This window comes from Protobothrops mucrosquamatus, unplaced genomic scaffold (genome assembly GCF_001527695.2).
Source record: "Protobothrops mucrosquamatus isolate PMUCROS unplaced genomic scaffold, P.Mucros_1.0 scaffold2402, whole genome shotgun sequence".
NCBI lineage: Eukaryota > Metazoa > Chordata > Lepidosauria > Squamata > Viperidae > Protobothrops > Protobothrops mucrosquamatus.
In genome coordinates, this window is record NW_015388474.1 from 204901 (window position 1) to 220712 (window position 15812).

Consider the following 15812-nt stretch of genomic DNA (forward strand, 5'->3'; position numbering starts at 1 on the left):
AATAATAATAATAATAATAATAATAATAATAATAATAATAATAATAATTTAATTTGTACCCCGCCCTTCTCCTCACCGGACTCAGGGCGGCTAACAGCCTTATAAAACCACAGTACAATAAATATCATTAAAACCAAATTAAAAGAAAATATTTGAAAAGGCCAATCGTTAAAATTACCCTTAAAATTACCCTTAAAAAATCGATGATGGTAGAATTACAACTGGCAGCGCCAGTAACCACCAGAGCCCAAGCTAAATTAAAACCACAGCTGGGCAGCCAAACCGGAATTGAATTCCGGAAAAGTTTGGAAACAGATGAATGGTTCCAGAAAAATAAACATGTGTGCACGAATTTCTACTTCGAGGCAGCAACAGCAGCAACAGTAGGCAAGTAGGCTCTCTGCTTTTAACCCAGATTAAACCAACTTATTGTTTTAATCTTCCTAATTTTTAAATCTCTTACATTTTTGAAACTCTGTGCAGTGTGGCCACTAATCCACTTAATCCACTCTCCCAGCTATATCTCAGCTACGGGTTAGCTATATTTTAGCTGTATTTTTGATATCCAGAGCTGGGCCTCAGCTATGGGAATGCCTTGCTGCTGCTTTTTTGTTGTTGCTATATAGGTTTTTCTGCTTTGTCAGGAAACCTAGTATTGTCTAGCTCTGAGTGACTTTTATTTGATCTATTTATTTACCTACTATTTTTTACCATTTTTCTTTTTACTATTTTCTTTTTACTATTTTATTATTTTGTGATTTTTATTCATTCCCTACTCCCTGCTTTGGTGGGAGGGTAGAATTCTTGCCTGACTTGTGAGGAGCCTTGTTATTATTTGCATCGGGATTTACTTTTTTTTTTTTTTTTACTCTTGGCCCTTGGCTCCTTTTTTTGGATCCAGGACTTGTCTAGGGGATTAATCTCTTGTTATAATACACTGCTCCTCCTTTATTGTGTTATTTAACACAATGAAGTCAAAGAAAAGGTGCAGATCCCTCACTGACCTGGTTCTTCAACCTTCTTTGAAGCAATTCAAGATGGAAGACTTCGTTTTTGCTCGGCCTCCTTGTTTGAAAACTCCAACTCCTTTTTTTCTGGCTGCTGCCGGTCGTGGTGATCCTCCAATGTCTGAGGGTGTCGCCCCTCGAGTTGAGAACAAAGGCTCCCCTGAAGCTACGGTCCCCAATCGATCTTTAAATGAGCCCACCCTTACAGAACTTCTGGCTCAGCAATGTTTTCTGGTTGCAAATACAACAGCGAGCATACAGCTCCAGCTGGATAAAATAATAAGTACCCTAAACTGTTTAGTTTCTTGGGTTGCCAGTGGTAGTGCTGGGCCAGCCGCTTGGCTTTCCGATGCGGTAGCGGGGCCTTCCTTGTCAAGCCTCAGCAAAAGCTCCACTCAATGTAACCCTACCAATAGTTCGAACTCTGTTTCCCTAGACGCAAACAGTCACCTGGTTTTACAGCCAAAACAGGTGGCCCTAAATATCAATTCTATTAACGGCTACTTGCGCTGGGGTTCAATACGGCTGACAAGGGGTCATATACTACAGCTATTGGGGTTGGAAGCTGGTGATTTGTAGGAGGTTGAATTTTTACCCTCTATATATTTATTTATTTATTTATTTATTTATTTATTATTTAAATTTATATACCGCCCTATCTCCCTTACAGGACTCAGGGCGGTGAACAGGCAATAATAAAAATCACAGTAAATATTACATAAAAGCCTGCTCTAAAATATAAAACCCCTAACAAAACCCAATCAAAACTACGCCAGGCCGGCCGCATGGAACAGATGAGTTTTCAGGGCTCGGCGGAAGAGGCGCAGGTCCGCAATTGTACGTAGGTCAGGGGGCAGGTCATTCCAGAGGGCAGGAGCTGCCACAGAGAAGGCTCTCCCCCTGGGGGTCGCCAGCCAGCATTGGCTGGCCGACGGTACCCTAAGGAGGCCCTCTCTGTGGGAGCGGACTGGTCGAAGGGAGATATTTGGTAGGAGGCGGTCTTGCAAATACCTAGGTCCATTGCCATGGAGTGCTTTAAAAGTTGTTACTAACACCTTGAAGTGCACCCGGAAGGCCACCGGCAGCCAGTGCCACTTGTGCAGGAGAGGTGTTACATGGGAGCATCTAGAGGCCACCAAAATTCCCCGCGCAGCCGCATTCTGAACTAGCTGGAGCCTCCAGGTGCACCTCAAGGGGAGCCCCATGTAGAGAGCATTGCAATAGTCCAGGCAGGAAACAACGAGGGCTTGAGTGACCGTGCGTAGGGCGTCCCGATCCAGAAAGGGGCGCAACTGGCGTATCAGGCGAGCCTGATGAAAATCCCCCCTGGCCACGGCCGTCACATGATCGTCTAAAGACAGCCGAGCATCCAGGAGGACGCCCAGGTTGCGGGCCCTCTCCGCGGGAGCTAATGACTCGCCCCCGATAGCCAGAGATGGAACCAACTGGCTATGACGTGACGCCGGAAACCACAGCCACTCAGTCTTGGACGGGTTGAGACGAAGCCTGTTTCTCCCCATCCAGACTCGCACGGCCTCCAGGCACCGGGACATCACTTCCGTGGCATCGTTGGGGTGGTCCGGAGTGGAGATGTACAGCTGGGTGTTATCTGCATACTGATGAAACTCCACCCCGAAACCACGATGATCTCACCCAGTGGCTTCATATAAATGTTGAACAGGAGAGGCGAGAGGACTGACCCCTGTGGTACCCCACAAGTGAGGCACCTCAAGGTTGACCTCTGCCCCCCTGCCAACACAAATTGCGTCCGGTCCGAGAGGTAGGAGAACCACCGTAAAACGGTGCCCCCCAACCCCAAACCCCCTAACCAGTGCAACAAGATACCATGGTCGATGGTATCAAAAGCCGCTGAGAGGTCTAGCAGGTCCAGGATAGAGGAACAGCCTCTATCCCGAGCCCTCCAGAGATCATCAACCAACGCGACCAATGCCNCAAGAAAGCGAAGGTTGGAGACAGGCCGGTAGTTGGCCAAAGCAGCCGGGTCCAGGGAGGGCTTCTTGAGGAGGGGCCTCACCACAGCCTCTTTCAAGGCAGCCGGCAAGAACCCCTCACTCAAAGAAGCGTTGACGATTCCCTGGAGCCAGCCTCGTGTAACCTCCCGGGAGGCCAGTACCAGCCAGGAGGGACACGGATCCAGTAAACATGTGGTGTTCAGCCGTCCCAGCATTCTGTCCATGTCTTCGGGGGTCACAGGATCAAACTCTTCCCACAAAATGGACTCAAGACCTGCCTCCATTGGCCCGCCTGAACTAGTCCAATCGGAGGCTAACCCGGCCCGGATCCGATCGATTTTGTCATGCAGGTAACACCCAAATTCCTCTGCCCGACCCTGCAAAGGGACATCCCGGACCCTCGAAGGAGGGAGCGAGACACCCTAAACAGGGCGGCAGATCGGTTACCTGCAGACGCGATAAGAGCGGAGAAATAGTTGCGTTTCGCCACTCTTATCGCTACTAGGTAAGTCCTTAAATGGGACTTTACCAATTTCCGATCGGATTCGGAGCGGATGGCCCTCCAATTACTCTCTAGGCATCTCTTCCGACGCTTCATCACCCTCAGCTCCTCGGAGAACCAAGGAGCCAAGGTAGACCGGCATCGGGTGAGGGGCCGCAAAGGCACGACCCGGTCCAGGGCCCCCGCGGCCGCACCATTCCAGGCGGCCACCAGGTCCTCAGTCGAGCCGCGGGTCAAGGTCTCGGGTATTGGCCCAAGCTCCATCTGGAACCTCTCAGGGTCCATCAGGCGCCTAGGGCGGAACCATATTGCACTCGAGTGTTACTTAGTTTTGACAATTCTAACACCCCTAAACTATTCTTCAGGAGAAGATCTCTATTAAGGTCTTTCGGCATTTTGCCAAGAAGAGTTTTCAAAGATATGTCAACTAAGCCTCTTTTAAGTAATCGACCACTTGTGAGTGTTAGGATATTTACTGCCCCTAAAAGATCTCCAGTAGCATATGTTAATGTGCCAACCTTGAACGTCATCTCTGATGTTAGTCCATCTACTAAATATACATCTATGCTTGTAAAATCTCCTGATGGCGCCCTTTCTGATGGGGTTTTGACTGATCCTCCTTCTGTCAATCAAACCAACCCCCCTCAGCGAGTAACATCTCATCAGGAACCTTGCCTTGACTTAATCAGCTGGGAAGAAATGGCCTCAAAAGAAGCGACATCAGCCCAGGGTATTCAAGGCTTCTTAGCGAATAAGCCCCAGGCCAGTGACTCTGGGATTCCATCTATTCATGTGACTGACTTATCTCAAGATAATTTCTGGAACCAGGAGGAGATACAGCTCTTAAACTCCTTTCGTGCGCTCCCACATTCAGAAAGGGCCCAAATTATTAAACATCTGGTTGCACTTAAAGCCAAGCTTTGAAGTCTCTCACTACCTGATAAGGATTTCCCTGGATTTCAGGGAGCCCATACCGACTCACCAGTGGTAGTTCCCCTGGCTCTTTTTCCAGGATGTTTAACTAGTCAACATGAAGATCTTGGGCTCCCTCAGACCCCGTCTGCTGATGTCACTGAATGCTTGCCAAGTACGAACTGGAGTGCGTTTAGAGTTCTCCAGCCCCATGAACAAGGTTCGCCTCCCTTCCCCCCTTCCCTGCCTTTATCTCCCATGAGGGTGACACTGCCTTTTAATAACGGGTGTATCTTTTCGGATCAGAAGGGCTCCCTTGAAAAAATTAATTATATAGAATGACTATCAAACTTGGCAACCTCCATCTGTACTCTTAAATGTATTTCGTGGAACATAGGTTGGGGGAGAAGGTGTGGTACTATAGAATTTACCAACTATATTCAGGCATTTGATGTGGTTCTGCTTCAGGAGACTTGGGCATGTGATAAGATATCCCTTACAGGGTTTACGGCCATTTCCTTGGCCTCCATCAAACAATCGGCGACGGGAAGACCCAAGGGTGGCTTGGCTTGTTTGGTCTCTACCTCTTTAAAGGTGGAGACAGTGGAGCTGTCCCCCTGTGGCACTTTAGCCATGGCGCTCCTAATTAAGAGTGGACGCAGCAAATTGCTAGTGTTTAACATCTACCTTCCTCCGACGGTGAGGCAAGCCGACATTAAGGCTCAGTGGGATGAACTGGAGAACTATATTACTTGTGTTGAAACTAAATTTCCAGGGCTATACACCTTTATAGGGGGGCGACTTTAATGCCCAACTGGGAGTCCAAGTTCCTCCATCGATTGAGGCACTTTACTCCCAAGAAATCCTCCAGGCAATAGGTCATCAGATTTCAGGTAGACATTCTAAGGATGAACTAACAAACTTTGCTGGTATTCAGTTAGCACTTTTAGCATGCCAGCATGATAAGATAATCCTTAACGGGAGTACCCCAGGCGATCTAGTTGGTGAGTTCACTTTTAGTTCCTCACGTGGGAGTAGCATTATTGATTTTGTGCTGGTTTCTCAGTTATTAAGAAAGGCAGTCCATGCTTTCTATGTGGACTGCCACACGGAGAGTGATCATTATCCCCTGGTTACAATTATTGGGCTTTCCTCAAATATACATTTATCTAAAGGCCCTCAGATACTGGATCCCTATGTGGCCTCGTATACAAAGAAGATCAAATGGTCTTCTAATACCGAAAGAAGGTTCCACTCCTTTATATCATCTCCGGAATGTCTCAGCCTTTATAATCAGGTTCTAACAAGTAGTGGCTCAGAGACAATCTTGGCTTTTGAATCACTAATTAATAGTGTCCAAAGGGAGCTAGGAGCTGATTGTAGGCCAAGGGGTCCACATCATTTAAGAAGCAATTCCTGGTTTGATAAATAATGTCTGATGCTTAGGAACCAGATTAACCGGGCTTACTTGCTTTACCGTAACCGAGGGGACAAATGCCCACCAGAGGACTATTACTGCCTGAAGCGGGAGTATAAAGGGCTAATTGTTAAGAAAAAGAGGGCTAAAGAGAGAGAGAAGTGGGATTTACTCCTCTATCCAGCAGAAGAACACCCAACTATTTTGGCAAATTGTTGCCAGCTCTCTTCCTGGTTACCAAGAACTCCCTCTCTGCTGTATTTCTAACAGATTGGGAAAATCATTTTTTGTCAATTTTTCAGGCTTCAATAATTTCAACCGAGCTTGGATTACAACTGCCTCTTGCAATTCCTATATGGCAACCCGCAACTCATGCTGAAATCGCTGAGCTTATCTCAGAACTTAAGTCAGGCAAAGCCCCTGGCCCCGATGCTATACCCCCCATTTTGTTAAAATCTAATCCCGAGTGGTGGATTCCTCTTTTGGCAACACTTTTCACTCATATTAATTCCTCTGGTAGGATCCCTATCTCCTGTAATTTAGCAATTATTATTCCAGTTTTTAAACGAGGAAATAGGAACAACCCTGCCGATTATCGCCCTATAAGCCTGCTTTCCATTATTGGAAAATTGTATGCTAAATATCTTCAACGTAGACTCCTCACTTGGGTTGAGGAGTCTAACATTATTGGTGCAGAGCAGATTGGGTTTAAAGCGGGCTGTGCCACGTTGGACCACTGTTTTGTTCTAGCAGACCTGGTTGATAAATACGCTATCATACCAGGTGGCAAACTCTTTACTGCTTTTATCGATTTAAAGGCAGCGTTTGATTCAGTCCCTAGGGAACTGTTGTGGTCAAAATTGCACAAAAGTTCTATTGACAGATGTCTTTTGTGCTTAATCAGATCTTTGTATAATCAGACCTTTAGCCAGGTTAGGTGCGGCTTGCAGGGAGAACTTTCAAATCCTATCCCGATTGAGAGCGGAGTTAGGCAGGGTTGTATCCTGGCCCCTCTTCTGTTTAATTTATTCTTATCCAACCTGGCCTCTTATATTGAACGCATTGAGTCCCATGCCCCAAAGCTGTTAAATACGAAGATTCCGCTCCTTCTTTGTGCTGATGATGCGGTCCTTCTATCACAATCAAGGCTCGGTCTAAAAAGGTTACTTTCTGCATTTGGGTCCTACTGTGCTGAGAACCATTTGACTATTAATTATGATAAATCCAAAGTATTGGTGTTCTCTAGAGCCCGGAAATTATACAACTGGGCTATCAATGGTAATGTTGTTAGGCAGGTTTTCCATTTTAAGTATTTAGGTATTCAATTTCAGAATACTGGTGCTTGGACTAAACATCGAACCCAGGTGCTGAATTCAGCCTCCTGCAGCCATCAGCAGATTATAAGATTCTTTTTTACCCAAGGAGGCCAGTTTATTCCTTCTGCTCTGCGTATATATAAAGCCAAAACCCTGGCGCAAATTCTTTATGGAATTCCCATATGGATACGAGGCTTCAAGGATTGTATTGAAAGAACCCAGGCTGTTTTCCTTAGGAAACTTCTGGGTCTTCCTCCCTGTGTTGGATTTTCTTCGATGTACCTGGAACTGGGCATTTGTTCAGTCGAATGCATGGCGTGGATTAATACCTTCAAATGGTGGTTCCGGGTGCTCTTTTTGGCAGTCCCTGGTAGCTACCTCTCCCTGGTGTTTGCTGACTCTCATACCTCTCATTGGGAGAGGGAGCTGATGAAGAAACTCCACTTGCTAGGTTTTACGGGGGATGCTCTGGGAGATTATGGTCTCAAGGATGCCCAGTTTAGGGTAGTCCAACGGCTTGTGGACATAGATTTGCAATATTTAAGAGCCAGAGCTAACAAAACCTGTTCCCCTTTGATCTTCAGCCATTCTAATAATTATGGATTGAGAATGGCTTCATATTTCTATACTCTAACCATCCCCAAGTATAGAAGAGTCTTTTCCCTAGCCCGTTTCAATGTCTTGCCCTCAGCACTACTCGACAGGCGATTCAAGAGGCTCCTGTTTAGTGAGCAATTATGCCCCTGTGATAGGGCTGAAGTTGAAACTGTGGAGCATGTCTTATCATATTGCCCTATGTATAACACAGGCAGAATTAAATTATTGTCTCTCCTTGGAATTGATCCCTATGGTTCCAATGTTAGTAATTTGGTCTTATATTGTCTAGGGGACGGCTCCCCCTATATTACTTCTCAGGTTTCTAAATTTCTTTTAAGAGCTGTAACTATTAGAGGAGAACATTGTAATTCCCTTTAGCCAAGGCTTCTAGTGTTTAATTGTTTGTGATTATATTTTTCTTGTGTTTTTTTTTGTTGCACTTGCATTTTGGTCTGTGACCGCAAATAAAAATTATTAATATGCAAACACGTGTACACAATGAAAGACGGGCTGCCTTGGGTGGGGGAAAAGTTATATATACCAACAACCCAAACAGTCACATTCATGCAGCTTTGCCACGATACAAAATCAGCAGGGCATTTTGGATTTGTAAAAACATTACACTTAATTAAACGGCAATTTTGGTGGCCATCCATGAAAAAGGACATAGAAAGTTACGTGGCCAGCTGCCCAAAGTGTGCAACTGCAAAGAGGTTGCAAGGGAAATCGCCCAGACTGTTACAAACAGTGGCAAATCCCTCAGCCCCCTGGAGGGAAATAGCCATGGATTTTATAGTGGAATTACCAGAAAGCAATGGGAATGCTGTTGTCTGGCCGGTCACGGACTTGTTTTCCAAATAGGTGCACTTTATCCCCTGCCAAAAGATTCCCACCGCAAAAGCCTTAGCGAAACTTTTCGTCTAGCATATTTACAGATTGCATGGGGCACCCGAACACATCATATCTGATAGGGGAGTGCAATTTACCTCTGCATTTTGGAAGGAATTTTTATCCCTCTTAGGGACTACTCAGGGACTGACATCTAGCCATCACCCTCAAGGGAATGGACAAGCAGAACATTCTAACTCAGTACTTGAGCAATATTTAAGATGCTTTATTAATTTCCAACAGTCTGATTGGACGGACCTACTCCCCTTCGCAGAAGTGGCCTACAATAATGCAGTCCACTCCAGCACAGGTTACACTCCTTTTCAAATAGCTACCAATCAAAGTTTCAACCCCATGCCAGAACTAACCCCAAACGAACTGGCGATCCCATCACTGAAAGAATGGATGGAACAATTACAAAACACCTGGCCTATAGTTAGAAAAGCACCAGATGAAGCTAGGCAGGCATACAAAGCACAAGCCAATAAAGAAAGTTGAGCCTACACCATTCATTATAGGAGAAATGGTGTACTTATCTACAAAATATCTAAAATCACTACAACCCTGTAAAAAACTTGGACCAAAATATATAGGGCCTTTTCCAATTAAAAAAATCATAAACCCAGTAACAGTAGAATTAGAATTACCCAAAAATCTCAGGCAAATACACCTAATTTTTCATTGCAGTTTGCTGAAAAGAGAGCATCAGTCACCTTTACGGCCAAACCCCCCCCCCACCTCCAATCATGGTGGAGGGCTAACAACACTTCGAGATAAAGGAAATCCTAGATTCTAGGAGATATCATGGAGCAACTCAGTACCTAGTACAGGGCTTTTCAACCTTTTCACCCATTGTACCACTTTTAGGATATGGCAATATCCGAGTACCACCAGTCGCCTAGCAAGGTGTCAAAAACCTGATGACCAAAAAAAAGGAAAAAAGTGATAAAGTACAGGTAGTCCTCGACTTACAACAGTTCGCTTAGTGACCGTTCAAAGTTACAATGGCACTGAAAAAAGTGCCCCCCAAGGCACAGCCGAGCAAGACACCTGCCTGCCCGCCCGGTGGCACACTCATTCCCCTCCAGACTAACTTTTATACCTGTTTTGTTTTCTTTTCAGGTGGATCTCTCTTATTTTTAAGGGGGCAGGATGTCAGAATCCAATTATGTTTCATTTCTAGTTATCGACTATGGAAACCCCCATTTCTGCCCTCTGGATTCTGTCATAGTACGAAGGGGAAGGGGGAATGAGCAAAGGGGTTTTATGGCTCTCACTTCTTTCATTAAAACTTCAAAGAGACTGAATGTGGATCTCACCAAGAGGACTGACCATAACAATATGGCTATCACCTTTCATCTATTACTCTCTGAAGTCTCCCTTCTGCTGGCTGTGAGGAAAAGGGGGTGGAAATATAACGCCTGGGGTTGTCGCTGGAAGGACGATGGGGTGGGGGCTGCTTGGGAACACTTAAAACCTTGAATGGTAGGGGTTGGCCCCTCAGATCCTGTCTAGAACGCCTGCAACCATCTTCTCTTAATAAAGATGCCTGTTGGAAGAGATATTCCAAGAGTTCTGTCTTAAGATGTAAAGTGGGGTGGGTCCTTACAGTTGTTGTTTTTTGTGGGGGGAGGGGGGAATCCGCTTTGCATTTCTTGTGCTGTCCTAAAATAACAACCTGTCATTCCTCTTCTATATAAAAAGCAATTTTTCTCCAAGATTCTGTCCTATTAAAATTACATTGTGATCAGAATCTATACTTCTGTAATAGATGGTGTTAGGGCCTTAGAGACCCAAGATACATTAATTCTGGAGTATGATTTCTTGTCAAAATAAAGTATAATCTCTCTATTTTGGATTTTGTAGCTACCCTGTGTCTGTTTTGCCAATTCATCCGTCTATTGAAAATACTTTTGCAGAAGCTTCGTTTTCTTCTCTTATTTCATGTATGTCTCCCATAACTAATATTTTGTTCTCTCCCTTTCAATGAGCATTGGAAAAATATTTTGTAAAATTATTTTTGGTTTTTATTAGGAGCATAAATGGAAACTAATGTACAATTTTGACTTCATTCCTAAGTTTCAGGATCAAGATTCTTTCTGTTTTGTCTTTCAACTGGTCCATTATTTCCCAAGCTACTGATTAAAAAATTAATTTGCAATTCCAGTTTTCTTAATCTTTAGTCTTTCCTGTAGCTAAATACTGTTGTTCTAATAGGCATGAGCTATTTTTATACATGGTTTTTTCCAAACAAACTATGTCAGGCACAAAGGATCAGGACCTTATGTTAAGTTGCAATTCAGAAGATTTAGTATTCAAGTCTATATACAAGAATGTAGTCAACTAACAGTCAGCATTAAATTGCTGTTAGATAAGAAACAACGGCATTCAAGGGGGGCTGGACTTGAATCGCTTGTGACAACTCTAAGCTGATGACACATTTAACTCTACCCAGCTTGCCTGCTCTTCTCCTACACTGGGGTAGGCAATTATTTTCCCAAGTTGCCACATAAAAAATTTGGACTGTTATGGAGGGCTAAACCAATACACTGAACTTAATTCTGCCACTCTTGTCCATATGTTGAGGGAGTGTGGATCCTCATCTTACCTCAGCCCAGCTGCTGCTCTTCTGCTATAGATACAGAAAAGCTCTGTCTCTCACCAGTCAACTAAAGGACTGCACTCAGTTTCCAAATGACCTAACACAGGCTGACAAGGACAGCCAAAAAGCCAGATGTAGCCCAGAGATTGTAAAATGCCCAGATCTATCCTACACAATAGCAGCTTTTCAATTCATTAAGTTAATAAACATGTTAATAATTTATTACATATTTTTTTAATTTTCCATTTATTTAGTTAGTTTAATCCATCAAAAAAATGTGCTCTTATTTTTATTTTAATTTAGCACTGCTGCTATATCTGTTTTGTTTATTATGTCTTTGTGTTATGGAACATTCCTTATTCAAAAGATATAAGGATTTAATTCTTTAAGCAAGGAGACTTCTGAAATTATCTTTATGGTTTTTTAGTATCCGTAAAGGCTTCCAAGGCGAATGGGGTTTCCCACCTGCATCTTGTATAGCTCTTAATGTTTCTCAAATATGCCAATGATCCATATTTGGGTTCATTCCAATAAAAATATTGTCAGTGTGGTGAATGATTATATATATTTATTTATCAACTATATGCACTGCCCATTTCACTGTCTAGGTGGCTCTGAGCAGTTTACAAGTAAAAAACCAAAAATCCTTACAAAAAAAAGGTTAAAAAGATAGCTCACACTCAAGTCACCAACCACCCCCAGAGTTTTGTTCCAGTCCTGGATTCTCGTGCAACTTGCCAGGTCTTCACACTCTTCCAGAAGGCCAGAAGAGTGAGGGCCAAAATGTTCCATAGGATAGAGATATATATTTAATGGTCTAATTATTTTTTTATTTTACAATACTTTTTTCTTTTGTGTACAGTTTTTATTTCTCATGCTCTGTTTTGTGATGCTTGGATTTGCAGGGCCAAGAAGATTCAAGCAGAGGATCTGATAATTCTAGTTACGATGAAGCACTCTCCCCCACATCACCAGGACCTCTTTCAGTGAGATCTAGTCATGGAGAGCGAGATCTTGTCAATTCGAGCATGACTCAGCCCATTTCTGACTTGCATGGTATCAATCCAGTTTTCCTGTCCAGCAATCCTACCTGCTGGAGTGTAGAGGAAGTATATGAGTTCATTGCATCCCTACAAGGCAAGTCTGATATCTTCTCTCCCATGCCCTGAAGAGAAGGAATGGGGTAAATGGCTGTATATTGGACAGCTAAATATTGGCATGAGTAAGGTATTGGTTGATTTGAAATAGAAACTGTATTTGGCATGACATTCTCCTATGTTGTGTGAGAGACTGGGGTTTCCTGCTTTGGTGCTGCCTCTTTCTCAGGTTCAGGATGACATTTAGCAAACTCCTAATGAGCTGGGCAAAGGGAAGTAATAGAGGAGGCAGTTTCACAAAAGGAACCTTCCTTCCACACAATTGTTACTGTTGGGGAAATCTTACCCTTAGATAGGTCTTAGATATATTTGCCTATATCCAGGAACTCTGAAAATGGATTTTTTATTTATCCTTTATTTTTATACATAACTCAAGGCAGCAAACATACCTAATACTATGTTTTAATATAACAAAATGGCTTTATCTCATTAAATTCTGGTTTTGCCAGTGACTCTAAGGAAGCATTATCTATGCTTCCCATCTCTGTATGAAAATAATACGGGAACTTTGCAGGGGTATTAGGATAATTAATCAATCAGAATAGAGCTGGAAGGGACTTTGGAGATATTTTAGTCTAATCCCCTGCTCAAGCAGGAAACCCTATACCATTTCATATAAGTGGCTGTCGTCTTTTCTTAAAAATCTCTAGTGATGAAGCACCTACAACTTCTGATGGCAAGCTGTTCCACTAGTTAATTGTCCTCGCTATTAGGATTGCTTCTCTTTTTTATTAGTTTCCATTCAGTTTCTTGTCTTGCCTTCTGATGCTTTGGAAAATAAGTTGACCACCTCTTCTTTGTGGCAACCCCTCAAATACTGGAATACTGCTACCATGTCCCCCCTAGTCCTTTTTTTTCTGCACTGGCTATATCCAATTCCTGTAACCAGTGGTGGGATTCAGATATGTGAACAACCAGTTCTCTGTGTGGATGCTACTTCTGGAAGTCCATTCTGGGCCTGGGCAACAAAAAATTAGCTACTGGTTCTGCCGAAGTGGTGTGAACTGGCTGAATCCCACCACTGCCTGTAACTGTTCTTCATGTTTTTATCTCCAGACCCTTAATCATCTTAGTTGCTCTTCTTTGCACTTTTTTCAAAGTCTCAACATCTTTTTTTGTAATGTGGTGACCAAAACTGGATATAATATTCCAGGTGTGGTCTTACTAAGGATTTATAAAGCGGTACTAATACTTCACGTGATTTTGATTCTATGCCTCTGTTTATACAACCAAGGATTGTATTAGCTTTTTTGGCTTGCTGCCGCACACTGCTGACTCATGTTTAAGTGATCGTCCATTAGGACTCTAAGGTCCCTCTCATAGTTACTGTTTTTAGCCAGACACAATATAAGATATGTGAGTGACAGCAAGTGGAAACATCTAATGTGGTGCTAATATCTGTAAACTGAGTTAGACCTGAATGGGAGAATACTAAATCCCAGGGTGATAGATCAGACTGGGAAATAAAAAAGGAGGCAAACACATATCCTCCCAGAAGGCATCAATGGCAAACCATTTTTTCATTATTGCCAAGAAAACTATTATATTAAAGAAATCAAGTTTGACTCAAGCCTTTTTAAATCAGGTTTGAACATAAAACTCTTGATTCTTACAAATACTGAGTTACTGTATAAACACTATTAAATATGTGTATTGTTTCTATTTCTCACAAAATTCTCTTTGGTACTTGAATCTGTTAGGCTGCCAGGAGATTGCAGAGGAATTTCGCTCCCAGGAAATAGATGGCCAGGCCCTGCTTCTGCTAAAAGAAGAACATCTCATGAGTGCCATGAATATCAAATTGGGTCCAGCTCTCAAAATCTGTGCCAAAATCAACATTCTCAAAGAGACCTAACACTGGAATGCATTTTTTTCTTTCCAGCTGGAATGAATACACTAAATGGAAGAAATTTTTCTCTTGCAAACCTGTGTCATGATGATACTTGGGGGAGGAACAACTCCCTTGGAGGGCTTGAAACATGTTGTCAAAAACATAGAATATCTTCTGCTCTGCTATGAATTCTTCCTGAGGGAAAAAGGCAAATAAAAATTCTGTGCTGCAGCTGCTGTGAATCCTGCCTGTCAAGTTGCTGGATTCTCATATTTCTTTCCCTATAGAAATCGTTCTTTCTACATTATTTCAATTTTCATGGGACCAATTGGTACTGAATCTTTTCTCTTGCTAAAGGCTTCTTTTTGGAACAGTAAAGAACTAAGTTTTAAATGACATCTTTTCTAATTGAAGTATTGATTGAAGGTAAGTAGTACAGTGACTTCATACAGAATACTAGAGGGAACGTTAATTGAACATTAAAGACTGGAGCTGGCCCAGGTCTAATGGGATACTCCAGAAGACATTACTTCTGATAATACCATCAGAGGGTTTAAAGATTTTTAATTCCATTTGTGTCTCTTGTGGGGTTTGGAGAAAAATTACTCAAGAGCCAAAGGAGAATCCAACTCTATTGAAATTCCAAGTGTTCCATCCTGCTTTTAAAAAAAATGTCTTCTTTGGTTTTGTATCTTACCCTTTTCCTTATGAGAGATCATATGGGACAAACTTTCTGCTATCAGGTTTGTATCTTCTGTCCAAAGCCTGTTTATTTTTGTTTATTAAGCAAATTATTCAGTAAAAGGAATGCTTCATATATAACATTGCAATCTTACTGTTGTCTGATTTTTCTCACCAACTTTTGCACAATCAGGTTTGCAGCTTGTTTTGAATTCTCACAAGCTTTGTTGTTATTGCTCCTGAATTTAAATTTTAGAAATAATTTTCTGATCTATTTGTAAAAGTAAAATGCATATCCATACAAAATCTTTAAATCTTTTAATTTAGATCCCTGTTCTGGAATCTACACATCTTCAAATGAATTTTTATTCTAACAATTTAGAATAATATTTAATTTAATTGTTCTGGCAATATATTTGTTGAAACAAACTTGTAAAGCTGTATGTTTAATTTGAGTAAGTATTTCAAAACATCACTCTCGAGAATAGACTTAAGATAACCGGGGTGTTTTGATAGATGATTTTCCACTCCTTCCCTTCTATTTATAGTTTAGTGTGTGTGTGTGTGTGTGTGTGTGTGTGTGTGTGTGTGTGTGTGTGTATGTTTTCTGAGGTTTTCGCGGGTGTTTGTATGTAGGTCTTTAGTTATTCGGGTTTTCTCCCGCGTAGAATTAGAAGTGTCTTGGCGACGTTTCGACGAAGTTACATTCGTCATCTTCAGGCTGGTGTCTTCAGCTTCGTGCTTCTGTGTGTAGTGTGTGTGATCGCAGCTGTTTCTTCCTTTTAACTGCCAGTGGGGTTTGAGCTGATTGGGTGGGAGCTTGGCTGTGTTCTGATTGGGTGGAGGTGTGTTCTGATTGGTTAAGGAGCTTGGCTGTGCTCTGATTGGATGGGGGGGTTGGCTGTGCTCTGATTGGATGGGGGAGTGTT

At 42.6% G+C, this 15812-nt stretch overlaps 1 protein-coding gene across 1 annotated transcript in view; it reads left to right on the forward strand.

Annotated features, from left to right (window-relative positions):
* The window catches only part of PHC1 (polyhomeotic homolog 1), a 126712-nt gene extending 111679 nt beyond the window's left edge, over positions 1-15033 (forward strand). The window contains exons 13-14 of the mRNA XM_015824877.1: positions 12120-12351; positions 14072-15033. Of these exons, the coding sequence (XP_015680363.1) occupies positions 12120-12351; positions 14072-14226 (387 nt within the window). The 3' untranslated portion in view covers positions 14227-15033. The remainder of the gene's footprint in view (positions 1-12119; positions 12352-14071) is intronic.
* Positions 15034-15812: the final 779 nt, after the last annotated feature.